Raw genomic sequence first — 26473 nt, 5'->3', positions numbered from 1 at the left:
ATACAATAGCACTGAGGTTTCCCTTAATATTCACATGTGTACCAGGGAGGCTGTGTCACACACATGACAGAACAGGGACCTTGCCAGCTGAGCTATATTCCCCCCCCCCCCCCAGTGGTCCCAAAATGTCTATATTTTTAAAAAGCACAAGGAAAAAGACATCCCATACCTCTGGTATGCCATCCAATCTTGTCAGCAAGGTTATTATGAGCTTCCTTTCCCCAGGTTTAAATTCCAGTATCCCTGTGTTTCCATAGAATTCATTGCTAGGCCGTGGTTCTACTTGGTAATGTAGGAACTGCTTTACTAGTGCACCTCTCGAGCGGATGATTTGGAGCTCCACCGATTCTCCTTCCTAACAAGAAGGAAAAAGAAGAAAAAAGTACAAATCCTTCATTTCATTATTCAGAAGCACAGGACAAGTCTTTTTTGTACTTACTTTAATGACATAGGGACCCCTGGAAGTAGGAGAAAATTCAAAAATTCCCCCAGGATCATCATTTTCCAAGATAATTAGGTCACGGCTAGTGAATCCAGACTTCAGTATTTGATTTTCCACATTGACCCTGAAGAAGTCAAAGGAAAAAAAAAAATGGTACCAGCTATCTTTAGTTTTAATTCTGAATTTTTTCAATCTAATTTTACATTTCCAGATAATGAATGTGAAGGTTATTAGGACTTAAAACATTAAAATAAATTTAAGAGTATTAAATCATATATGATCAATCATTTTTATTCTATGGAAAGACTTCTATTTTTGAATTTGACATCTTTTCATTTGGGGGCAGGGGTCCATAGCATAATGGCTATGCAAAGACTCTAATGCCTGAGACTCCAAAGTCCCAAATTCTTTTTAATTTTTTATAAAAACCATAGGATAAGAGGGTACAACTCCACACAATTCCCACCACCAGAACTCTGTATCCCATCACCTCCCCTGATAACTTTCCTATTCTTTATCCCTCTGGGAGTATGGACCCAAGGTCATTATGGGATGCAGAAGGTGGAAGGTCTGGCTTCTGTAACTGCTTCATGGGCATTGACAGGTCGATCCATACTCCCAGCCTGTCTCCCTCTTTCACTAGTGGGGAAGGGCTCTGGGGAAGTGGAGCTTGAGGACACACTGGTGGGGTTGTCTGTCCAGGGAAATCTGGTGGGCATCATGGTAGCATCTGGAACCTGGTGGCTGAAAAGAGAGTTAACATACAAAGCCAAACAAATTGTTGACCAATCATGGACCTAAAGGCTGGAATAGTGCAGATGAATAGTTGGGGTGTCCTCTGTTTTATAGATAGGTAATAGGCATAATTTAGTTATATTCCAAAGGGCCCGTAGCTATACTAGTGTTTTTTGTTTTGTTTTGTTGTTTGCCTGATTCTGAAATCTGATATGCAGGTAGATCCTAATTATTATCTGGGGAGGTGATTTCATGGCTGGCAGAAGGACCAGAAAGCTGGATCAGGGAAGAGAGTAGCTCCCAAATATGGGAAAAGTGTATAAATATTGTTGACTATAAACCCCATCAATTTGATGTGATATAGGGTCCATATTCAGCTTAGGAGCCTATGTGACCCCTGCATCCCTGTAGATCTGAGCTCACATTCTGTGGTCATGAGTAGGAATGTTCCAAGCTGCCCCAATATCAGGACCCATCTTCCTCAAGTGTAGTATAGAGTATGTTGTCCAGCCTCCCTTCAGAGGATGGAACATTCTCTACCATTGTTGATCCAAGTTGAGGGCAAGGTCCTATGGGGGCCCACAAAGGGGTCTATTGTGTTGTTCCTGATAGAGATGACCAGTAACAATGGAGAGAGGGATTTATTCGAGGTCTAGGCCCATCATGTCTGTTTGGCAAAGTCCCAAATTTTATCCCCCCCACCCCCACCTGATGCCACCATAAGCCAGTTAAAAAAAAAAAGTCTTTCTACTTGAAACTATTATGCACTTTTACTTTTTGCTAAAACAAAAAAAAAAGACACCATAAAATACTTAATCAAATAATTTCTACTTAGGCCAAGATACCCTCCTTACCCACTTCCTATTTCACTCTAAGGCTCACCTTATCAGATAAAGTCAGGACTACAAAAGCTGGATAAGGGCAAGAGACCAGTATACTTTAATGATGACTCTCTTGATCGCCACTGGCTACCCCATCATCCGGGGTCCTAGTCATGGAATCCTGAGATTTCTACATGAATATGATGAGCCTAGACCTCTAACAGATGCCTCTCTCCACCATCCCAGGTCATCCCCATCAGCATCAGCATCAGCATCGTGGACCCACTTGTGGTCTTCTACAGGACCTTGGTCTCGATTTGGAACAACATTGGTAGGGACTACCCCAGTCTTTGGAAGGAGGCTCCGTCAACATACTGTGCCACTCGAGGAAGACCTGTCCTGAAATGAGTGCAGCCTACAATGTTATTAGCTATGATGAAGTCAGACCTACAGGGATGCAGAGGTTACATAGGATCCTGTGCTGAATACTGACCCCACATCAGGTTGATGGGGTTTACAGTTAATGGTATTTATATACTTTTCCCATATTTGGGAGTTACTCTCTTCCCTGATCCAGCTTTCTAGTCTTATTTCCAACTCTGACACCATCTCCCCAGATAATACCTTTGGTCCACCTGCATGATAGCTATCAGGCTCAGGCAAAAATTAGTAAAGTCATGGGTCCCTTGGAATATACTTAAGACAGACTTACTAGCTTTTTCCAAAATACAGACCCCAAATCTTATCTGTTATATTCTTACCTTTAGGTTCCTGATTATTAAACAATTTGTTCTGCTTTGTATCTTAATACTTTTCAGCCACCAAGCTGCAGATGCTACCATGAAGCCATCCTGATTTCCCTGGGCAGACTACCTCACCAATGTGTCTTGGGAACCCTGGCCCACTAGGGGAAAATAGAAACAGGCTGGGAATATGGGTCAACCTGTCAATATCCAAGTCCAGTAAAGAAACAATCCCTGAGTCCATACTGTCAGAAGGATAAAGAATAAGAAAGCTTCCAGTGGAGAGGATGGGATTCGGAACTCTGGCGGTGGGAATTGTGAAGAATTGTAGCCTTCTTATCTTACACTCTTGTCGATCATAATTAAATCAATAAAAACATTAAAAGTTGAAAAAATATTAGAAAAAATATTTTCAATTTGATATATATGAAACACTATATAAGTACACCAAAAAACAATAACCAAATCTAAAGAGTGATTTCTAGTTTTACAAAAATTTACTTTTTACTATGTAGTTAGAAAATATATTTAATTATAACTTCTTTAAGTTATAATTAAATATATTTTCAATATATTGAAATATATATATTGAAATAATAATTGACAATACTCTAATTTCTCTAAAAATAAAAATCATTCCACAAAATTATTCTAACAGGGGCCTAGTGATAGTGAACCTGGCTGAGCATACAAGTGACGATGCCCCATTGTCCATCTGCACAGGGAAGCTTCATGAGTGGTGAAGCAGGTCTACATCTTTCTCTCTCTCCCTTTCTTGACCTATCTCCCTCTCCCTCTACTTCTCTCTCTCTCCCTCCCTCCCTCCCTCTCTAGCTCCCCTCCCATCCTCTCCCTCTCAATTTCTTTTTGCCACATCTAAAAAAAAAGAAAGAAAAAATATTCTAACAATAAAATGAGGATAGCTGCATGGATTAAATCAAGCCATGCTGGTCAAAAATTAATAAAATTATATTTAGTTTTAAAATTTTATTTAGTTTTGCTGTGACTTTTCACATGTTCTATTCACCTCAATTTTAACTTCAAGCATTTTTCCATTTATAGGACATACCTATAAAAAGGAATAAAATAAACCTGAGATTTTATGTCATGTTACAATAATTCCTATATATATACATATATATATATAATATAATTTTTAAAACAAGATTTCTTTTATTTCTGCTTTGTAGTGCTCAATTTAATTAGAAAGATCAGAGGCACCTGGCCTGCAAAGCTCTAAAGGTTTAAAAGCCAGCATGCTCTTAGAGAATTCTCAACCCTTCAAACTGCTTTGAACTTTTCTAAATGTCACGTTCTATTAAACCAAAAAGTAATCTCTATGATCAGTCTGCAAAAGCACTATTAGTAAATAGAAAGGACAATTTACTCATATGTAATTAGAAATATAAATTAACATCCTAGCCTAGCTTTTGGTAATATGACAACCAATAACAAGCTTACCAATGACCACAAAAGAGACAGTCCAAATATTAAGAAACTTATTTGTTCTATTATTAATGCAGCTATATAATGTTCATAGCAAAGGTACCCATACTAAAAGCTAGCATCAGAATATGAAATATAAAAATTATTTCCAAAAATGCATTTTTAAACCTTAACATATACTGCCCTGTGTAAAAAATAAAATTTTGAAAATTTCTTTATGCTACTAAAAAAACATGTAGGTAAGAAATTTCTTAAATGCACTCAGAAACTAACAGAAAAATAAAGAGTCCTAGCTGCTAATTCTGTTAAGCAAACTGAAAAAAAAAAAATCAGGTGAAAATTTCACAAGCAAAGAGTGTTGCCTTAATTACATTTAAACTGTAAGGAACATTAAAACTTGAAGTTCTTTAAAAACATTTAATTACAACAACTCACAAACTTTTTATCATACACCTGAAATTGCATTCACAATTTTGAACTGTCAGGACAAAAAAAGAAGAAAAAGAGGATGAGGAGAAGAAAGAAGAGGAAGAGGAGGAGGAGGAGGGGGGGAGAGGGAGAGGGAGAGGGAGAGGAACAGGAAGAAGAAGAAGGAGGAGGAGAAGGAGGAGAAGGAGGAGGAGGAGGAGGAGGAGGAGGAGGAGGAGGAGGAGGAGGAGGAGGAGAAGGAGAAGAGGAAGGAGGAGGAGGAGGAGGAGGAGGAAGAAGAAGAAGAATCACCTCACGTAAGCTCCCTTCATCCTTACAAGATGAAACTCCACACAAAGCATGCACAGGCAGGCAGGTGGACAAGCAAATTTCTCAAGGCCTGCAAGGTCATGCGAAACAACAGCCTTGTGCAAAACTATGGCTCGCAAAGGAAAACACTGCATCATGAAAAAACAAGGCGTTATTTTCACACTTACCCAAAATACACGACAAACCTTCCAGTTTCTACCCTGTCAACACAGAAAAAGGTGTGGGAGAGGAATAAAGGAAACAGACAACCATTTGCTAAAACCTTACTAACACAGCTAGAGACTAAGTCTCGGGATAAAAAAATAAAGCTAAAGAAAGTCTTTGTTTTATTTCCCACAGGGGTTAGTAATGTTCACTTTCTGGGAACTCTGCACATGAGATTCTTCGCACTAACAAATATCAACACGCGATTCTGCGGTTTTCTCTTAAGGTTATGACCCCACAGCCAGCCGGCGTGTCCAAAAGCACTGCAAACATTCCCTTCCAAGTCTACTCCAAGCTGCTGAAGTTTGCCAAGCACTGTGTATACTCATTTCAGTCTGACAGATAGTTCCTTAGTTGCCTCAATTAGGTTTTTAAAAAAGCCTCCATTCTCAGATCCAACGCCAGTTGTTCTTTAAAAAATAAAAACTCTAAGCAAAGACATACAAACCTTTCATCATCTGCATGCTCAAGAAGTCATATATTGATAATAACATCTTTCAATTTTAAAAACTATTACTTAAGTGCAATTTCCTACCAGGCAAACCTAAGCACTTTTTAAAATCACAAGGAACTGGCATCTCCAAGCAGCGCTGAGAAGCACATGCCAAAATACCTAACCCTGGAGTTTCCACTTGCACCGTCAAATAACATGACACTGTATTTACAGAAACGCAGAGAATCATCATCTGAATTTGACATTAAAGGGAAATTACAAAATATCACAATAAAGAATTAATTTTTCTGTGATCTTCTAATTTACTATAACCACAATTACTAGCATTCATTTTCTTCACTGTTAAATTTTTACAAAATTGAGGTGTTGACAAAATATGTATAATTTTAAACTCAATTTATTTTCACATTTATTTAATGTGATATATACTAATGAATGTGTGATGTGTTCGTTTTTATCAATGCATAATTGAGAAAATCCACATATGTACTAATGAATCAAAAAGTTTTAAATATTTATATTTAATATCTGTGTTTATGCTTATATTCACTTATATATTTAGATAATAATTTCAATAAATAAATAATGAATGATGAATAATTTTAGTAAATCAATAATAATTTTAAAGGAGAGGAATCAAAAGCCTCTCAAATTCTCTATTATTTGTGCTTCTTTGTGCATCATTTTACCCATAGGCAAGAGAAGAAAAAAAAATAAAGTGACATTTAATTATGTTCAAAGGTTTATATAAGAAGGTTAAAAGTGACTATTTTTTTAACGTTGGTTACTTTTTATGAATTTTTTTATTATCTGTATTTATTATTGGATAGAGACTTTCAGAAATCGAGAGGAAAGGGGAAGATAGGGAGAGAGACAGAGAAACAGAGAGATACCTGCAGCCCTGCTTCACCACTCATGAAGCTTCCCCCTACAGGTGGGGACTGAGGGCTCGAACCTGGGTCCTTGTACACTGTAACACATGTTCTCAAGCAAGTGTGTCATGGCCCGGTCCCAAAAGTGACTATTTTTGAGTAATCACGTAGAGGCGGGGCTGTGATGCACCTGGCTGAGTATATCCCTTATCATGCAAGGATCCCAGTTTGAGCCTCCACTCCTCATCTGCAGGAAGAGAGCTTCACAGGCAGTGAAGCAGGGGTCTCTCTCTCTCTCTCCCTCTCTCTCTCCCCCCCCATCTCAATTTCTCTCTGACCAGAAAGGAAAGGGGGGAGGGGTCGCTGCAGGGTGGATTAACAGTACTGGCACCAAGTACCAACAATAACTTGACTATCACATGAACTTACAAAGGCATAATTTAAATCATGCTTTAAACTAAAAGAAATTCAGCTGAGCTAATAAGCTTCTATGGACAGATATATATCTATTCATTTTTCTTTCTTTTTTTTTAAGGTTGTCTGTCATTTTAATAAGCATTCTAGCGAAATCTAATGAAAAAAAGACATAAATTACACATTTTAATTTATACTTCAGTACATTTCACTGATTTCTTTTATCACATAAAGTACCTTTTCATAGGGGGTCAGGCGGTAGAGCAGCGGGTTAAGCACACATGGCGCAAAGCCAAGGACCAGCATAAGGATCCTGGTTCAAGCCCCCAGTGGCCCACCTGCAGGGGGGGTCGCTTCACAAGTGGTGAAGCAGGTCTGCAGGTGTCTTTCTCTCCCACCTCTGTCTTCCCCTCCTCTCTCCATTTCTCTCTGTCCTATGCAACAACAATGGCATCAATAACAACAATAATAATAACCACAACAATGATAAAACAAGAGCAACAAAAGGGAAAATAATAGTCTCCAGGAGCGGTGGATTCATGGTGCAGGCACCAAGCCCAGCAATAACCCTGGAGGCAAAAAAAAAAAAAAAAAAAAAGTACCTTTTCCTGGATTTAGTCTAAAATAGCTATCAAACTGTAAGTCATTTAGAAAACATGTGTGTTACATTTTGGTTCTGATATTTTATTTTGCTTACTTGTTTTGTGGTTTTCTCTTGCTTTCCTTTTACATAAAGGAGCAAGCATGTGGCTCTAAAAGTAAGAAGAAGAAGGAGGAGGAGGAGAAGGAGAAGAAGGAGAAGGAGGAGGAGGAGGAGAAGGAGGAGGAGGAGGAGAAGGAGGAGGAGGAGGAGAAGGAGGAGGAGGAGAAGGAGGAGGAGGAGGAGAAAGAGGAGGAGGAGGAGAAAGAGGAGGAGGAGGAGAAGAAGGAGAAGGAGGAGGAAGAGGAGGAGAAAGAGGAGGAGGAGAAGGAGGAGGAGGAGGAGAAGGAGGAGGAGGAGAAGGAGGAGGAGGAGGAGAAAGAGGAGGAGGAGGAGAAGAAGGAGAAGGAGGAGGAAGAGGAGGAGAAAGAGGAGGAGGAGAAGGAGGAGGAGGAGGAGAAGGAGGAGGAGGAGAAGGAGGAGGAGGAGGAGAAAGAGGAGGAGGAGGAGAAGAAGGAGAAGGAGGAGGAAGAGGAGGAGAAAGAGGAGGAGGAGAAGGAGGAGGAGGAGGAGAAGGAGGAGGAGGAGAAGGAGGAGGAGGAGAAGAAGGAGAAGGAGGAGGAGGAGGAGAAGAAGGAGAAGGAGGAGGAGGAGGAAGAGGAGGAGGAGGAGGAGAAGAAGAAAGCAGACACTCAATAAATCTGTCTCCTACATTCTATACTTTTCTCTCACGGGGCCAGGTGGTGAAGCAACTAGTTAAGTGCTCACATTACAGCGTGGAAGAACCCACGTTCAAGCCCCTGGTCCCCATCTACAGGAGGAAAGCTTCACGAATCATGAAGCAAGGCTGGAGGTGTCTCACATTCTCCCTCTCTATCTCCACCACCCTCCCCCAATTTCTCTCCATCTCTATCCAATAATCAATAAAATTTTAAAAACTTTTCTTTCATATAAGTATTTTTAAAACCCTGTTCATCAGGTCTATGAAGAAGTCTTTAAAAAACTGGCAAAGGGATGATATTGAAATAGAGAACAGGGAGTAAAATGATACAGTTATCACTACTCGTGATTACTACTGTTCAAAATGATATTCATTGATAGGCCTGTGAATCTTATAGCTTCTAAAATATGAATTCAGCAAAGCTTTCAGGTCACACTGCCCTTTCTATTATGTGGCAACTGTAATATAAAGAAGTATGTAGTACATAAGATTTGCTTTGATTTCTTTAGAAAAAAAGATTATGCACAACAATTAAATAGATATTTTTGGAAAGAATTCTCTAAATGACTAAAAAAAAATGAGACAAAAAATATAAGCTGAACTCAGAGAAATGCCGTGAGCCATTATTATTACTGAAAAGTGTTCCTTAAATTTGTATTACTCTTACCCATGAAAATGTTATTTAATGTATATATGCCATGTAAAAACTGGGTTTCAGATAATATGAAAAGTAATGCTTTCTTTTTATTTGCTGAAGCAACCTGTAATTCTCACATCTCTTGAAAATGAAGCCAGTAGCGTGTTTGCTGAACCTAATAATTTAGAATGTTGCTGTCTACTTTCACTAAAGATAGCAACATGTTACCTAAGCTTAAGATTTATCTGACATCTTCCACAAATTCCCTATGTGATGCTTCTTCACCATAAAGAGCAGGGTAGAAGTTAACTGCCACAGTATTCACAGCCTAGCCGAAAGCCATGAACAAATTTTTTAAAAAGTCCAAAGGTTACCATTAACATTTACTTAACATTTTTATTTTCTATTAAAAAAAATTAACAGAAATGAAAAATGACTTAAGTGACCTTGAACACACAAAATCCCCTTCAGAAAAGGTTCTTACCTGTCTAGAGAAAGTGTGAGCATCTCATTCATTTCTGGTATATCATCAGCTTTGACAGTAATGTTGATTGTTGTGTCACTTTGCCCAGACAAAAATACAACAGAGCCGTTAAAGGGACCTATATCATCCAAGGTCACAGCTTTTGAATTAAAACCAGAAGCCTTTAAACTCCAATAGACAGTTGCCTGGCCATCAGTTCCATCCCGATGTAAGGGAATGCATATCTTATATAAAAAAATAAAAAAACAGTATTTTCTAAAATATAGGTTCTCAATTATGTAAGTTTTTCAGTACTGCATGCACATAACATGTATTTTACACAGAGAGACAAAATAGTAACGGACATTAAAAACACAGCTGAGCAAAAGTCTCTTTATATAAATAATCTTAGATAAAACTCGTTTTGCTTTTGCTAATCAAACATACCTACAAATTTGTCCTTTCCCAAATTATACCTAGCCTGAGAAATTTCTCAGTAAGATGTAGCCATTTTAAAAGTCAAATAATCATGCACAAAAACAAAACAAACAAAAAAATGAAGTACATCTTTGCTAAACAATAAATTTCCATCCAAGTTTCCATGAAAAACTAACTGACAGTTACAGTATAACTATATAAGATTAACTTTTTGTGAATATACCTGAAAAAAATCATTATGTTAAGTGCATTCTAAATATATAGGAGTCAAAATAAAATAATAAAGGCCAGGAAGATAGCTTAATCTGTTCAAGCATCAACCTGCAAGCCTGAGACCCTCAGAGGCTGAAGATTTAATCCTCCATCAACACTTTATACCAGAGCTGAGGCCCGCTCTGGTCTCTCAATCTGACATATGTGCAGACATACTGTGTATATATATATATATATATATATATATATATATATATATATATATCCCTATGTATGTGCGTGCATGTGTGTGTATTCTCTCTCATAGCAGACAAGTACATCTCTTTTTAAAATAAAATAAGATGGGTCCTGATAGTGGGGCAGCTTGGAACATTCCTACTCATGACCACAGAATGTGAGCTCAGATCTACAGGGATGCAGAGGTCACATAGGCTCCTAAGCTGAATATGGGCCCCAGATCACATCAAATTGATGGGGTTTACAGTCAACAATATTTATACACCTTTCCCATATTTGGGAGCTACTCTCTTCCCTGATCCAGCTTTCTGGTCCTTTTTCCAGCCATGACATCATCTCCCCAGACAATAACTTGGATCTACCTGCATATCAGATTTCAGGCTCAGGGAAAAAAAAAAAACGAGTATAGCCACAGGCCCTTTGGAATATAACTGAAATATGCCTACTAGCTATCTACAAAATGGAGGGCGCCCCAACTCTTCATCTGCACTATTCCAGCCTTTAGGTTCATGATTAATCAACAATTTATTTGGCTTTATATGTTAACTCTCTTTTCAGCCACCAGGTTCCAGATGCTACCACGATGCCAACCAGACTTCCCTGGACAGACAACCCCACCAGTGTGTCCTGGAGCTCCGAATCCCCAGAGCCCTTCCCCACTAGGGAAAGAGAGAGACAGGCTGGGAATATGGATCGACCTGTCAATGCCCATGCTCAGCAGGAAAACAATTACAGAAGCCAGACCCTCTTCTGTACCCCATAATGACCCTGGGTCCATACTCCCAGAGACTTATAGAATAGGAAGGCTATCAAGGGAAGGGGTGGGATAGGGAGTTCTGGTGGTGGGAATTGTATGGAATTGTACCCCTCTTATCCTATGGTTTTGTCAGTGTTTCCTTTTTATAAATAAAAAGAAAGAAAATAATGTAAGAATGATAAACATTCCTATCAATATAATAAATGCAGCCAAAACAACCGGATACTCAAAAAAATCATGACTGAAGTCAAGTAATATATAAGGAGTTGAACCCTGGTCACCATATGGTAGAATTAGGCATGGGAGAAGCTTTGTGAACAGTGATGCAGTCCTACTATGTATCTCTCCAATTTCTCTCTCTCATTCTCTATCTATCTCCCCCTCCCCCCGTCTTTCACCCTCTATCTAGAAATAAGAAAAACGAGACAAAAATTCCACCAGGAAAGGCAGAATATTGTTGCAACAGAGAAACTCTAACAAGGGAGGAAAAAGAAAACATATATATCATGGTCTGGGTTACCCTAGACAATTTACATAATTTCTCTGACTTCAACTCCCACATTCGCAGTCTAATTTCCTCACTGCATAAATAAATGGAAGCTGTTGTAGTATCTTTGAAATAAGCTGAATTTGATAGTTTTGTTCAATACATTAATTTACATAAAAGGGAATCACTATAGATGACATGTATTGGAGCAAAAAGTATAAATTAGTTCTTTTGTATATGTTTTAATTATTTATTCCCTTTTGTTGCCCTTGTTGTTTTACTGTTGTAGTTATTATTACTGTTGTTATTGATGTCGTCATTGTTGGATAGGACAGAGAGAAATGGAGAGTGGAGGGGAACACAGACAGGGGGAGAGAAAGATAGACACCTGCAGACCTGCTTCACCACCTGTGAAGCGACTCCCCTGAGCCAGGGGCTCGAACCGGAATCCTTATGCTGGTCCTTGTGCTTTGTGTCATGTGCACTTAACCCGCTGCGCTACCGCCCGACTCCCTAAATGAGTTCTTAGTGATAGATATGCTATTCTTTTTCAGCTTCTATAAGTCTATTTTCTATACTCTGCCTTTTAGTAAAGTCCTTCTTGAAAAAAAAAAATGGATGATATTGTCCTCACTAAGCATTCTGCTGTTTTGGCTAGCAAAGTTAAGAACTGAAGATCAGTGAGCAAAGAAATTTTTTTCTGTCATCCTTTATTTTATTTTTTTTATTGCCACCAGGGTTATAACTGAGCAAAGACTCTTCAGGAATATTAAAAGTAACAGAGTTCTGGGTCCATAAATGACCCTAAAGGAATAGGCAAATCCAGGCTAAAGCTGAAACAAGGGAACACTCCTACTCTTTTTACAGTTTCTCAATAGAGAAGGAAAGCAATTTCAAGGGGCTCAAAACTTCCTCTACAATTCCTTCAAGGGTAGTTTATGAAAAAATAAATTTACAACTTTAGAAGATAAACGAATACATGTAGCCCACTCATTAAGGACATAATGGATGAGTTTTAGTATCTTAGTTTTACGTGTGTGTGTGTGTGTGTGTGTGTGTACATTTTATCTGGAAAAAAATAGATTTTCTACTTCTTTCTATTGTTTTACTTAACTATCAGTAAAGCAAAGAAATGCATATTTGGCTAACACATTTACAGATGTCATAAGATGATATAAAAGTAGACCCATCAAAACATCCTACTGGCACTGTAAACAATTCTAATTGTATCATATAAACTGTGGCAAAAGACAACTACCACTCCCTCATCAGTTACCATGTCAAATTACTTCCTGGTGTTTTTCAAGATACATTAACTCTATATACTACAGTGTCTATGCATTTTCACAAACTCATTACAGCGCATAAAGAAAGCTTACCACATCCGTAGCAGAATCTTCTGGTTCCTGCACAACAATGGAAAGATTGCTAACAAATCCAATTTCACCATTTGCAATCTCCGGAGTAACCACTAAAGAAATATTTCGTATGTTCCCAAACCGAGGACTTATCGGAGGAATGGAAGGAACTATGTTCACCAACTCCACAGTTTCCAACTATAATTAAAAAACAAAAATAGAAATTTTCAAAAAGTTTTAAGAACATGGGATGATCTGAAAGTAAATATGGATAAAGTTACTAAGAAATTGGCAAGTTGCAGATGCTACCATGATATTATCCTGACTTCCCTGGGCAGATGAGCTCACCAATGTGTCCTTGCAATTGATAAACAAGACCAGCAGCAAAGTTTTCTCTCATCTAATATGGGCTCCATCATCTCACAAGGTTGCAAAACGTACTCTGGGTTCAAGACCAGTCAAATTCAGCAGGAACCTCACATTTCCACTATAGAGCCTATATTTCCCCCCAGTCCTGGAACCTTAGGGTGGGGGGCACACTTTCCTGTATGCTTCTCTCAATTCATATCAAATAATATTGCATCTGCCGATCACAACCTAATCAACGCAGTGAGTGCCACCCCAGCATGCTTCACTTCAGACTGTGTCCAGAGACTTCAGGTGTGGAATGACAACCCTTTAGCTTCATTACTCAGGTGAGACCTTTCCTTTCATAGTATTCTCTAATTCCATTCCAGGTGGTTCCCTTCCTAACAAAGTCCCAAAACCTAGATATAGACCAGGTCCCCTGAGATAGAGCATATGTTCACACGTATCCATAAATTAGGGCAAAATATATACCTGAAAGCAGAAGTACACAATAGTCTGCAGTAAGTATCCCCCAACACTTCATCTGCACTATTCGACCTTCAGGTCCATAATGGTTCAACAATTTGTTTGGCTTTGTATGTTAACTCTCTTTTCAGCCACCAGGTTCCAGATACTACCATGATGCCAACCAGACTTCCCTGGACAGACAACCCCACCAATGTGTCCTAGCTTCACTTCCCCAGAGCCCTACCCCACTAGAGAAAGAGAGAAACAGGATGGGAGTATGGATCAACCAGTTAACGCCCATGTTCAGCGGGGAAGCAATTACAGAAGCCAGACCTTCCACCTTCTGCATCCTACAATGACCTTGGGTCCATACTCCCAGAGGGATAAAGAATACGAAAGCTCTCAGGGGAGGGGATGGGATACAGAGATCTTGTGGTGGGAACTATGTGAAGCTGTACCTCTCTTATCCTATGGTTTTATTAATGTTGCCTTCTTATAAATTGTTTTAAATGTCATACACATGGATTCTCTCCATTGAGAAAAAGTTATGAAAATTCCAAAACGATCACTGACATCAAAAAACAAACCACAAAAAAGCTTCCTAACATTGAGAAACTCCATTTGAAACAAAACACCAGTGACTAGATTTATTAGGGTAGAGCTACGGTCCCTAGAAGGTAGGAGAAATAGAGCTAGAGGAGAGAATGCAGGTTCCCAGTTCTCCAGTCCTACCTGCCACCACCCCAAGATTTAGAAGACAATAATATGGTAAAGGGGAGGATTCTTTGAGGGGTGACTTCTATTATGAATAATGTCCATTCCACACTAAAAGTCTCCTCCTTCACACAAACTATTGAAGTGCAGAGATTTGTCATTACTCTGAGGTGCTAGGTAGATGGATAAACTTGTGTTGGATTTAACATTCAACAAATTATCTCCCAGAGACTCTTGAGAACTTCTGAGTTTGGGAAAGGCTCTCTTATACACACACAAACTGCTGAAATTAGTATGCATTGTCCCATTAATAAAATCAACACTGAAAAGTAAGACACGTTCTGTGTACGGCCAAATTTGCGACGTGTCTCTTACGTTCCTAAATTTATCTTTACATGTGTTCTTGAGGCACATTCTAGTTGTGGAAACTTGTCACTCAACAGGGCTCGACCACTAGCCCTTTCCATTGCTTATGCCTAGATCCCCTACCACCTGGCCAGAAATCTCACCACAGCCTTCCACAAGCCACAGGAGAAAATGGACAACTGAGTGCAGCACCAAACTGGCCCATCCCTCCAAGAGGAACGCCAAGAGTCGTTCAGAAAGCAGTTATCCTCCTAGTCAGAAGTATACACCGTATCAGAATTTAAAGATTTTTTTTAAATTTCTGGGATGCCTTCCCTATAGTCTTTTTCATGAAAAGAAAATACATTTATCCTTCAAAAACCATACTTATATGTGACGTTTTCCCAAATCAATTCAAAAGAGTAGATGATCTTTCTCTTTGCCCTGGCCCTCCCCCACTAACAGAGCTACAGGTGTCTCTCTGCCTCTCCATTTCCTCTCGATTTCTGACTGTCTCTACCCAATAAATAAAGGTAATAGTTTAAAATGTTTTAATTATTCTTATTTGCATTTTATGATGTGTGTGTTTTTATTATATGGTTAAAATAGGAACACTAGACACAATCTTTATTCATCTGTACTGGCCCTAGAAGCAGTGTCTCTTTAGATGCACTAAATAGCTTCTAGTAAATAAAAATTAAAACTAAAAAAGAGAACAAAATAACAGTTAAGTGCATTGCAGTTTAACCGCAGTGAGATCATTTTAATTATTAAAGCACCTGAATTAGGAAGCAGGCACCATTCTGAAGAAATGCATCGTTTCTTATTGGTAGTTTTATAGTGACCAGAGTTTTTTGTTCTGGAAAAATGAGGCTATTTTTCCTGGATATATTTAAGATGCCTTCTTTCATTCGCAAGGGATTCACAGGTCCAGCAGGAATATAAAGTGCAGAATAAGACATCTTCACATCTCCTTTAGTTCCTCCCAGTCTTGTAATGCTCAAGGACAAATGCCGTTCACCAGGACTGCTTTCAATCTTCTGATTTTCCATTGGAAAAAAACTTAATAGGCCATAAACATCATCACTATCCTGAATGTAAAACAAAAGCTGCAGGGACAGGTAGAAACTATTAAAGTGCAGAGTTAGCACATCTGAGATTATCAACTAGTTGCTCTTCTTGGCTAGTCTGACTTTCTATGTTTATTTACATAGCACGTATTTTTTGAGCTTTAGAGCTTTACTGAGTAATGGTTTACAATATAGTCTATTTTTTTCTACCACGCTTGTCACCAAAGATCTGTGTCCCCATCTCCATCCACATAGGTAACCACTAAATTTCTCCAAGTATTAAATAGAGGTTGACTTTTTTTTCCACATTCGTTATGTTCAATCTCTATATTATGCATATGAGTGAAACCATTCTGTACTTGTCCTTCACCTCCTTACTTGCTTCACTAAGCATAATATCACCTTTTTTATTGCTGAATAATAATCCATTGAGTATATGTCCCATAACTTTTTTATCAAGTCATCTGTTGAAGGTCATTTGGACTGTTTCCAAGTTTTTGCTATTGTGAATAAAGCCACTGTGAACATGGGACTGTATATATACCTTCGATTCAGTGTTATAATATCTTTTGGGTAAATACCTAGGAATGGAAATTGCTGGATCACAAGCCAATTCCATTTAAATTTGTTTTCAGATTCTCCATTCTGTTTCCTTAATGGCTGTACCAATTTCCACTCCCACCAGCAGTGTAGTAACTTCCTCCCTCCACATCCTCTCCAACACTTATCTGCTCTTGTTTTATTGTTGGGAGACTATTCCCACGGGTGTGAGGTGGAATCTCAGTGTGCTTTTAACTTGCATTTCTCTCATGATGAGTAATTAGAGCATTTCCGCATATGTCTGTGGGCCATGTGTGTCTATTCTTTATAGGACTATCTACTCATATCATGTCCTTAAATAATCACATCTTATATGTAAAGGATGAATTAAAACTAGATTGGATGATTTTCTTAATTTTCATCTTATAAAATTTCCATTTTTCTTCTTGTTCCATAGCATGTTATTGCAGAAAGGCTGATTTATGAGACTACTTTAACTGGGAATTTGCATGTTTCACAAACTCTTAACAGAAAGACTATTTTAAGCTAAGGACACTGTCATTTCCAAAATTAGTGCTCTTCATGCCACATCAAGTGAGTGCATCTTATGTGGCCAAATAATATTGGCACTTCTACAGCACCAAGTGTTAACACACACGAAAAAGTCACAAGAACTATAGGGGGCTGATGGTGGCACAATCAGGAGAGTATACACTTAATCATGCGCAAGGACGCATATTCAAGTCCTTTTTCCCAGCGGCAAGCTTCATAAGCACTGGAACACTGCTGTAGGTAGGTGTCTCTCTCTATTTCTCTCTCTCATTCACTAGTGCTCTCTCTCTATCTTTTACCCTTTATCAAAACTAAAAAGAAAAAAGAGAGAGAGAGAGAGAGATCTACCTCTGCAGGATCGCTCACTTCTGCACCTCCTCGTATTGTATGAGGCAGAATCTGAAGTAGATAAGCTTCTGCCTCTTCGGGAATATCATCACTGACAACTGTAAGAGGAATGGATGCCAACATCTGCCCTTGTGCAAACTGAAGAAGCCCAGAACTTGGTTGGATATCTTCTGTAACTGGCGAAGAGTCACTGCTATTCCGTGTCAATACCCAGTTCACAGAAACATTCCCATGGGTACCACCATTTCTAACCACTGTAATCTCTTCAAATCTAGAAAATTTTAAAAGAAATAAGTAAGGTCACATAGAATATTCGATTTTTTATTGGCTTTTTCAGTATCAAGTTGACCATCAGACACTAGTAAAAGCAGAATCTACATCATAAAGAATTAGGTTTTAACTATTGTATTTTACTGTCAACTTTAAACCATTAATTCCCTAATAAAGAAATTTAAAAAAAAAAGAATTAGTTTTTAATATTGAGGACAAATTTGTGAATGTGCCCTAGGAAATTACCAGCATATGAATGCACTCAAATATTTAAATTATCTCCAAAATAAGAAAGAAAAAAAAAACAGTGAGATCATGGTAGAGAAAATGGCACATATTCAACGAACACCACAACTATTACATCTTAACACAATGTATTAGAGGAACTGTAGCAAGAGGTTTAAAATAAACCAAACCAGGGGTCGGGCGGTAGCACAGTGGGTTAAGCGCACGTGGCGCAAAGCACAAGAACCACCTTAAGGATCCCAGTTCGAGCCCCCAGCTCCCCACCTGCTGTGAAGGCGGTGAAGCAGGTCTGCAGGTGTCTATCTTCCTCTTCCCCTCTCTGCCTTTCCCTCCTCACTCCATTTCTCTCTGTCCTATCCAACAACGACGACATCAATAGCAACAATAATAATAACCACAACAATAAAAACAACCAGGGTAACAAAAGAGGAAAAATGGCCTCCAGGAGCAGTGGATTCATGGTGCAGGCACCAAGCCTCAGCAATAACCCTGGAGGCAAAAAAGAAAAAAAGAAAGAAAGAAAGAAAGAAACCATACCTTGTTGTTGCATCTTCATCGATTATAACTTTCTTCTCAAACAAGATGCTGTTGAAGGAGAGAACTCCATAAGGTTTGTCATTTGGTTTAATGATGACTTGTACCACAGAAGGACCTGATAGAACAGCATCTCCCTGTAAGGTCTCTTTTAGTAACACAACTTGAAATGGCTCAGCAATCTCTGGAATAGCATCATCAACTATTTGAAATTTCAGATGTGATTCATAAACAAAAGGTGGAAAAACGATAGTTGTATTTGGCTGAAGATCAATGAAGTCTAAATTCTGCTGAGCGTGCACCGTTGAGTTCCCAGTTAGAATAATATAGCTGATGGAAACTTCGCATTCCTCAGATCCAATAATATCTCCATGGTCATCTTTCCCACGGAACACTGGGATGTTGAGAACAAGGTCTTCCTCAGGCACCAGATAAATACTCTGACTGAATCTCACAGGGCTATCGTTTTTCTTAATGATAATCTCAACTGAGTTCCGACTTGTATTAATCTCAGCTCCTCCTTCTACACTTTTCAATTGAATCAAAAACAGTTCATCATTTTCTGGGATCTGTCAAGGAAATAGAAATAGTGGCAAAGCATCAATGCCAAAAATGGGGGGTGGTAGGAAAAAAAGTATAAAAAATTATTATGTTCCAATACAATTACATAAAATTAAAGTATTAAGTTAAGAGAACAAATAGAGATACTTTTCAGTGTTTATTTGTTAAAATATTTTCCAAAGACAAATAATGTATCTTAGATACAGAATTTTCAAAAAAGCAACACCTGGACAAATTATGAGCCATGAGTATAGTGTCTATCAACTGTAATCAATTTTTAGATAATTTACAGAACCTGACAATAAAAATGGGCATCAAACAGGCCCTTTGGAATATAACTAAAATATACCTACTAGCTATCTACAAAATGGAGGACCCAACTCTTCATCTGCACTATTCCAGCCTTTAGGTCCATGATTGGTCAACAATTTGTTTGGCTTTGTATGTTAACTCTATTTTCAGCCACCAGGTTCCAGATGCTAGCATGATGCCAACCAGACTTCCCTGGACAGACGACCCCATCAATGTGTCCTGGAGCTCCGCTTCCCCAGAGCCCTTCCCCACTAGGGAAAGAGAGAGACAGACTGGGAATATGGATCGAATTGTCAACGCCCATGTTCAGTGGGGAAGCAATTACAGAAGCCAGACCTTCCACCTTCTGCATCCCACAATGACCTTGGGTCCATACTCCCAGAGGGATAGAGAATAGTGAAGCTATCAGGGGAGGGGATGGGATACAGAGTTCTGATGGTGGGAATTGTGTGGAGTTGTACCCCTCTTATCCTATGGTTTTGTCAATGTTTCCTTTTTATTTAAAAAAAAAAAGGGCATCAATACTTATTAGTCTTATCAAGTTGGTATGGTCCGAAGCACTATTCAAGGTTTAATAAAATTCAAGAATCACGGAATCAGATGGTGACACACCTGGTTAAGTGCACATATTACAGTGTGCAAAGACCCGGGTTCAAGCCCCTGGTCCCCACCTGTAGGAGGAAAACTTTGAGAGTGGTGAAGCAGAGCTGCAGCTGTCTCTCTGTCTCTCTCCTTCTCTGTCACCCCTTCTCTCTAGATTTCTGGCTGTCTCTATCCAATAAATAAAGTTAATAAAAATTAATTAATTAAAAATTTAAGAATCACATCCAATTTTCAGCCCCATGAATTGTCCTTATTTCTATCTATAAATCTCCAAGTCAGGAGTTAAATACATGACACTAAGCAGGTGATTTCCAAAATGGAATATATACCTTTCTGAATTACCAGATCAAATGTCAACAGTATTAAGATTTTTAAGCTAGGATTTTAAAATTTTTTTTACTATCTTTATTTATATATTGGATAGAGACAGAAAGAAATTGAGAGGACATGGGGAGGAGAGAGACAGAGAAACACCTGCAGCACTTTTCACCACTTGTGAAGCTTTCCCCCCTGCAGGTGGGAGCCGGAGGGCCTTGAATCCAGGTCCTTGATCATTGTAACATGTGCCCTCAACCAGGTTTAATCCCCAGTTGCAGCATAAGCCAGATCTGAATAGTACTCTGGTCTCTCTGTGTGTGTATCTTTATCTCTGTATCTTTCTCATTTAAAAAGTAAGTTTGGGAGTTGGGCAGTGGCTCAGCAGGTTAAGCGCAGGTGGCACAAAGCACAAGGACCTGTGTAAGGATCCCAGTTTAAGCCCCCAGCTCCCCACCTGCAGGGGAGTCGCTTCACAAGCTGTGAAGCAGGTCTGCGGTGTGTATCTTTCTCTCACCTTCTCTCTCTCCCCTCATCTCTCCATGTCTCTCTGTCCTATCCAACAACAATGACATCAATAACAACAATAATAACTACAACAATAAAACAACAAGGGCAACAAAAGGGAATATTTAAAAGTAAATAAATAAATTTTGAAAGATAATATAAAAAATTTTTTCCTGTACTAATAAAACTCTATTTGTGAAAGAAATTGGAAAAAAATACATATTTGACCTCCATCAATAGCAATATAAATTGCCAAACGATTTTTACCAAAAGAAAAATTATAATCTGATTAAAAAATTTTTCCCTCAACTTCATTGGGAAATAGTATAACAAAATATTTACACTGTGCAACTGGATGAGTTGTATATTAAAACACTGGAATAACTACCAAGATCAGGATAATTAATACATTCATTATCTCACAGTTACTCTTGTGTATGTGTGCAGTCAAAGCATTTCATAGTAACTCAGAAACTTTCAAGTACACAGCACTGCATTTTTTTAGGTGATGCCAGAGAATGAATTCAGTGTCTCATGCATATATGATATTGCTAAAGGGGTCTGGGTCCAATGTTCTTCATTCTTTTTACTTAAAGAGAATGAGATAGAAATAAACAAGAGAGAAGAGAGATGTTACAACACCAATCATGGAGCTCCTTGGTACAGCCCACTATGCTCAACTTAACTCTAAGGCATCAAAGATGGTAAGATATGGGCTTTACCTAGTGACTTACCAGTCCCAATACTCTATGATTATTAATTATAGTCATCACCTCCAGATACATTAGAGGGGGTGGACAGTAGCACAAGTTGGGCACATGTTTCCATGCACAAGGACCCAGGTTCAAACCCCTGGTTCCCAAAAGCAGTGTTGCAGGTATCTCTCTTCTTCTCTATCCATCCCCTCAATTTCTCTCTGTCCTATCAAAATAAAAAAAGAAAAAAAGAAGAAGGAGGAGGAAGAGGAGAAGGAGGAGAAGATGGAAAAGAAGAAGGAGGAGAAGAAGAAGGAGAAGAAGAAGGAGGAGGAGAAGGAGGAGAAGGAGGAGGACGAGGAGGTCATGCAGGCACTAAACCCCAGTGATAACCATAACTATAAGGGCAATTTTTAAAAGAAGAAAAGAGAAGAGAAGAGAAGAGGAGAGAAGAGGAGAGGAGAGGAGAGGAGAGGAGAGGAGAGGAGAGGAGAGGAGAGGAGAGGAGAGGAGAGGAGAGGAGAGGAGAGGAGAGGAGAGGAGAGGAGAGGAGAGGAGAGGAGAGGACAGGAGAAGAGAGGAGAAGAGAGGAGAAGAGAGGAGAAGAGAGAAGAGAGGAGAAGAGAGAAGAGGAGAGGAGAGGAGAGGAGAGGAGAAGAGAGGAGAAAAGAGAAGAAAAGAGAAGAAAAGAGGCAGTGGACAGAGGATTACCCAGTGAAGCACATGTTATCATGTGCAAGGATCAGGGTTTGGGTTTGAGCCCCTGCTCCCCACATGCAGGGGGAACAATTCAGAGGTGAAGCAGGTCTTCAATCTTTCTCTATCCCTTTCTATCTCCCACTCCCTTCTTCAATTTCTCTCTGTCCTATCAAATAAAATGGTGCAGAGGAGGGAAAGAAAATGGCTTCTGGGGATTCATAATATAGGCACCAAGGCCCAGCAATAACACTGGTGGAAAAAAAAAAAAAGAGAGAAGAGGAAAAAATAAAAATACATTAGAAACTCAAAATATCTTTTAAATCTACAGTTTAAAATGTGCACTTAATCATTTCCCCCAAATTAAAAACTATTCAATGTATAGGGAATTAAAACCAAAGACTTTTTTATTTGAATAATAATTTTTTAAAGCACCCAGAATCAAATGTACTAGTTAAGCTACTTAATGTTCAGTATTCATTGTGTGTGTGTGTGTGTGTGTGTGTGTGTGTGTGTGTTTATAATAATATCATCTAACTCATTTTTTTCCACTTGAGAATTTTAAGAAATTTGTTTCATGGTTTTTCTTAAGAAGGTATACGGGAAGCTATAAATTCTTATCTTTTCCTCTATTTTCCTTGGAAATGTTATGTTATTGAACTAAAAGTCGTGGGTTTTTTATTTAACTCATGATGAGCATCTTGTACCTTATTGTTCAGATTTATTCTTTCTTAGAAGTTAAACTAGTTCAGTCATAAATACCAGTACTTGCTAGTATCCATGTCAAATGTGAAAAAGGTGAAATCACTAGTATGAATGACATTTAAAATATGCAAATACTATAAATAGCAGTGGAATTTTCTTTACTTCCACAGTAACACACTAGAAAGTACTGTGAAAGTCCTAGAAAGTACTGTACTCAAAACAAAATCTGAGCTTACAAAACAGATAAATTTTTGTATTGTAGTGGTTACAAATTATATTCAGGAATATCACCTTGTAGACATACAGTTTAAGTAAAATAAGCAATAAGAAGATATTCCAAATATAGTTGGGATATAAGATACAAACCACTGGTTATAGCTAAAGTGTGACTGGCCACAATACATTAACTTCACATAGAACTGGGATCAGGAATCCTATCAAATACTGAAGGCAAGTGAATACTTGATATTACATTCTCTAACATATCTGTAATACAGACAGAGTCCTTGACCCATTCAGGCATTTTGCATTATCCCACCTCGTCATCAAGCACTGTCAATTTATAAATTATCGATGCTTTGCCAGGGGGAAAGGTAACATTTCCTACAATTGGATTCAAATCTTCTTCAGGTGGATTTGGGCCACCCCCCACCTAAAAAAGAAACATATAGCACCATTGCTTAATACAAAATATTTCACATATAAAAAATATTTTCACATGAAGAAATAGTATCGTGCTGTTAGTTGACAAAAATATGAAAAACTAATTATAAAATGTTTTGCAGTAAGAATTATACTGACCTATAGATCCTCCCTTAGGAATATGAAATGTCTGATCTAATTAAAGAGCCAAAGCCTGTTATGTAATCATATAAATGCATTAAATTACATGGACTCTAGGAGGCTTCTTTTTTCTCAACAATTATTATTACATCAGGACACAAAACTGGCTTTTGAAGGGGAAGTATGTAAAGATCAGTAAATGCTCACAAAGAATGGAAGTAAATGCCACTTCCATCGATGAATACGTAGTCTGACACACTATTGAACAACTCTGTAAGCATTTCCCTCATCTTTAGAATGAGTCTAATGAGACAGTGTAATGGTTATACAGAAGATTTTCATGCCTGAGGCCCTGGGGTTCAATTCCCAGCAACACCATAAACAAAAGCTGAACAGTACTCTGACCTCTTTCTGTATCTTTCCCTCTGTATCCTTTCCTCTCTCTCTCTTTCTCTCTCTCCTCTCTCAAATAATATAAAGTAAATTTATTAATAAAATAACTTTTTAGAAATATTTTATCTATTTAAGGTTATCTTACCTATTTAATGTCTCCTCATTGCAAATATAAAATAACTTTTTTCTTTTAATTTTTTTAATTATCTTTGTTTATTGGATAGACAGCCAGAAATCAAGAGGGGAGGGGGAGAGAAGAAAGACAGAGAGACACCTACACTGTAGCATGTGCATTCAACGAGGTGCACCACTACCTGGCCCCAAATAACTTTTTTCTTTATTTTTGTTCCTTAAAAAAAAAAACTAGGGTTCAGGTGGTGGCACACCCGGTTGAGCGCACATGTTATAGTGCGCAAGGACCTGGGTTCAAGCCCCCAATCCCTACCTGCAGGGGGAAAGCTTCACAAGGGTTGAAGCAGCGCTGCAGGTGTCTATCTCCTCTCTCTATCTCCCCTTCCTCTCAAATGCTGGATGTCTATATCAAATAAATAAGTAAATATTTAAAAAACTGGGGGTGTGGAGACAACATAATGACAACAAACAAAAAAGATTTTCATGCCTAAGGCTCCAAGGTCCCAGGTTTAATCCCCAACACCATCATAGACCAGAGTTGAGCAGGGTTCCAGTCATGTTATCTTTCTCTGTGTGTTTCTCTTGTGTTAAAATATTTTTAATAAGGGGTTGGGTGGTAGCACAGTGGGTTAAGTGCACGTGGCACAAAGCACAAAGACTGGCATCAGGATCCTGGTTCAAGTCCCCAATTCCCCAACTGCAGGGGGGTCGCTTCACAGGCGGTGAAGCAGGTCTGCAGGTGTCTATCTTTCTCTCCCCCTCTGTCTTCCCCTCCCCTCTCCATTTCTCTCTGTCCTATCCAACAGTGACAATATCAACAACAACAAAGGCAACAAAAGGGAAAATAAAAATAAATTTTAAAAATAATTAAATTTAAAATAGAAAATTTAAAAATTGTTTAAAATTAAGATACATTTAAAAATTATATATTAAGTAATCTGTGCCTCACTTCTTTTAAGTATTAAGGACATAGCAGCAAACAACACAAATTCCCTCCCCACAAAGGTCTCACATTTAAGGGAAATGAATAAATGATAAATAAATGGATGCATATCTGTTCAGTTCTGATTGTATTATGACTAAACAATTAAGAAGGGAATAAGGGAGATGGAGAACTGAGAGAGGCGTTTATCTACAGTGGTAATCATTATAAAGTACTTAGAAGAGGATATGGCAATATTAAGTCCTCTACAATTGTCAGTTCTAACTAAAGAAACCCAAAAAGGTTTGAGACACTCCCAATTTCAGATATACAGAGGTTTCTTTTTCAACTTTTTTCTTTTACAATCTCTTTCAATTTTTCTCATATATGATATTAGTAAAATATTATTTAAGTTATTAGTAAAATATTACCTATTATCTAAGAGTAGAATAGCTGACCAGGTAGAATGCCTATCTTCACATGCACATGGCCCAGCTCTGAGTCCCAGCACCACAAAAAAGTGTCAGGGCACTGGGATGGCTCTGATATTAGAGAGAGAGGGAGGGGGGAGAGTTTCCTCCTCTCCTCTCCTCTCTGTCCATCTCTATCTGAATGAATGAATTACCGTGGAGTGAAGAAAGCATGCATAAGTAAGGACCTAACTTGTAAAAAAAAAAAAAATGGGGGGGAGAGATAGCATAACGATTACACAATAAGACTTTTATGCCTGAGGCTCTAAAGTGCCAGGTTCAGTCACCAGCACGACCATTGTAAGCCAGAGCTGAGCAGTGTTTTGGTTAATAGACATAGATATAAAGAAATATATAAAATTAAAAAGGAACTTACCTAAAAGCACTTTCCTAAGTATATAGAATATTAAGTTTATTAAATTTTCCATGTCAGACCTATGAGTTGCTATTTAATATTTGTCATATTTTATGCATTACTGCTCCATATCATTATTCTGTTTTTCCGTAATTAACATTATGACCCTATGAGGTAGGTATTTATGAGTATAAATACATCTTTTCAGAAGAATCATGCTACATATGCTACATAAAAGAAACGTATCAGAATTTTCTCATGTTCTACTGTCTGAAAATGACATGTGAAAAGTCCATGTTATTTAATCTTCTAAAATAATCTCTTATGAAGCAAAACTGTTATAAAATACAAAAACTAGTTGGAAATTTAAATGTGTCCCATAAAGTACAGCAATACTGTGACACAATGATGTAGATGTGGTCAGTAGCGCCTCATTCACATAGTTACCTTTTTCAATACATCTATGGACGGCCACGGTTGGGGATGACTACTGTTAACATCATCCACAAAGTATATTTTTTAAAGGGGGGACTGTAATTGAAGGAAGACTGGAAATGAAATCATCTCATACAAGCCTAAGAGACACACAGATCATTTAAAAAATACATCCTTAAAAAGATCTATTATAAAGTTTCTGTTGATGTTATATACTATTCTATTTTTAGATTATTATTTCCTCGTATCTAAAATGAAACACTGCTTCAGTTTCCATAGAATATTAAAGCAGTTAGCGTATTGCACCAAAGTAAAAGACTGGTGTGGGGAGGAG

The 26473-nt window shown here is 38.2% G+C and overlaps 1 protein-coding gene across 1 annotated transcript in view; it reads right to left on the bottom strand.

The window, feature by feature from the left end:
* ADGRV1 (adhesion G protein-coupled receptor V1) overlaps nucleotides 1–26473 on the bottom strand; it is a 561037-nt gene that overhangs the window by 490658 nt on the left and 43906 nt on the right. The window contains exons 6-13 of the mRNA XM_016186350.2: nucleotides 23188–23301; nucleotides 18259–18824; nucleotides 17206–17476; nucleotides 15475–15804; nucleotides 12842–13018; nucleotides 9352–9575; nucleotides 440–566; nucleotides 170–355 (exon numbers count right to left, since the gene is read on the bottom strand). Coding sequence (XP_016041836.2) covers nucleotides 170–355; nucleotides 440–566; nucleotides 9352–9575; nucleotides 12842–13018; nucleotides 15475–15804; nucleotides 17206–17476; nucleotides 18259–18824; nucleotides 23188–23301 — 1995 coding nt within the window. The remainder of the gene's footprint in view (nucleotides 1–169; nucleotides 356–439; nucleotides 567–9351; nucleotides 9576–12841; nucleotides 13019–15474; nucleotides 15805–17205; nucleotides 17477–18258; nucleotides 18825–23187; nucleotides 23302–26473) is intronic.

This window comes from Erinaceus europaeus, chromosome 11 (assembly GCF_950295315.1).
Source record: "Erinaceus europaeus chromosome 11, mEriEur2.1, whole genome shotgun sequence".
Classification (NCBI taxonomy): domain Eukaryota; kingdom Metazoa; phylum Chordata; class Mammalia; order Eulipotyphla; family Erinaceidae; genus Erinaceus; species Erinaceus europaeus.
The sequence above is the reverse complement of the archived record's forward strand: the minus strand, read 5'-3'. Positions and strand labels throughout refer to the sequence as shown.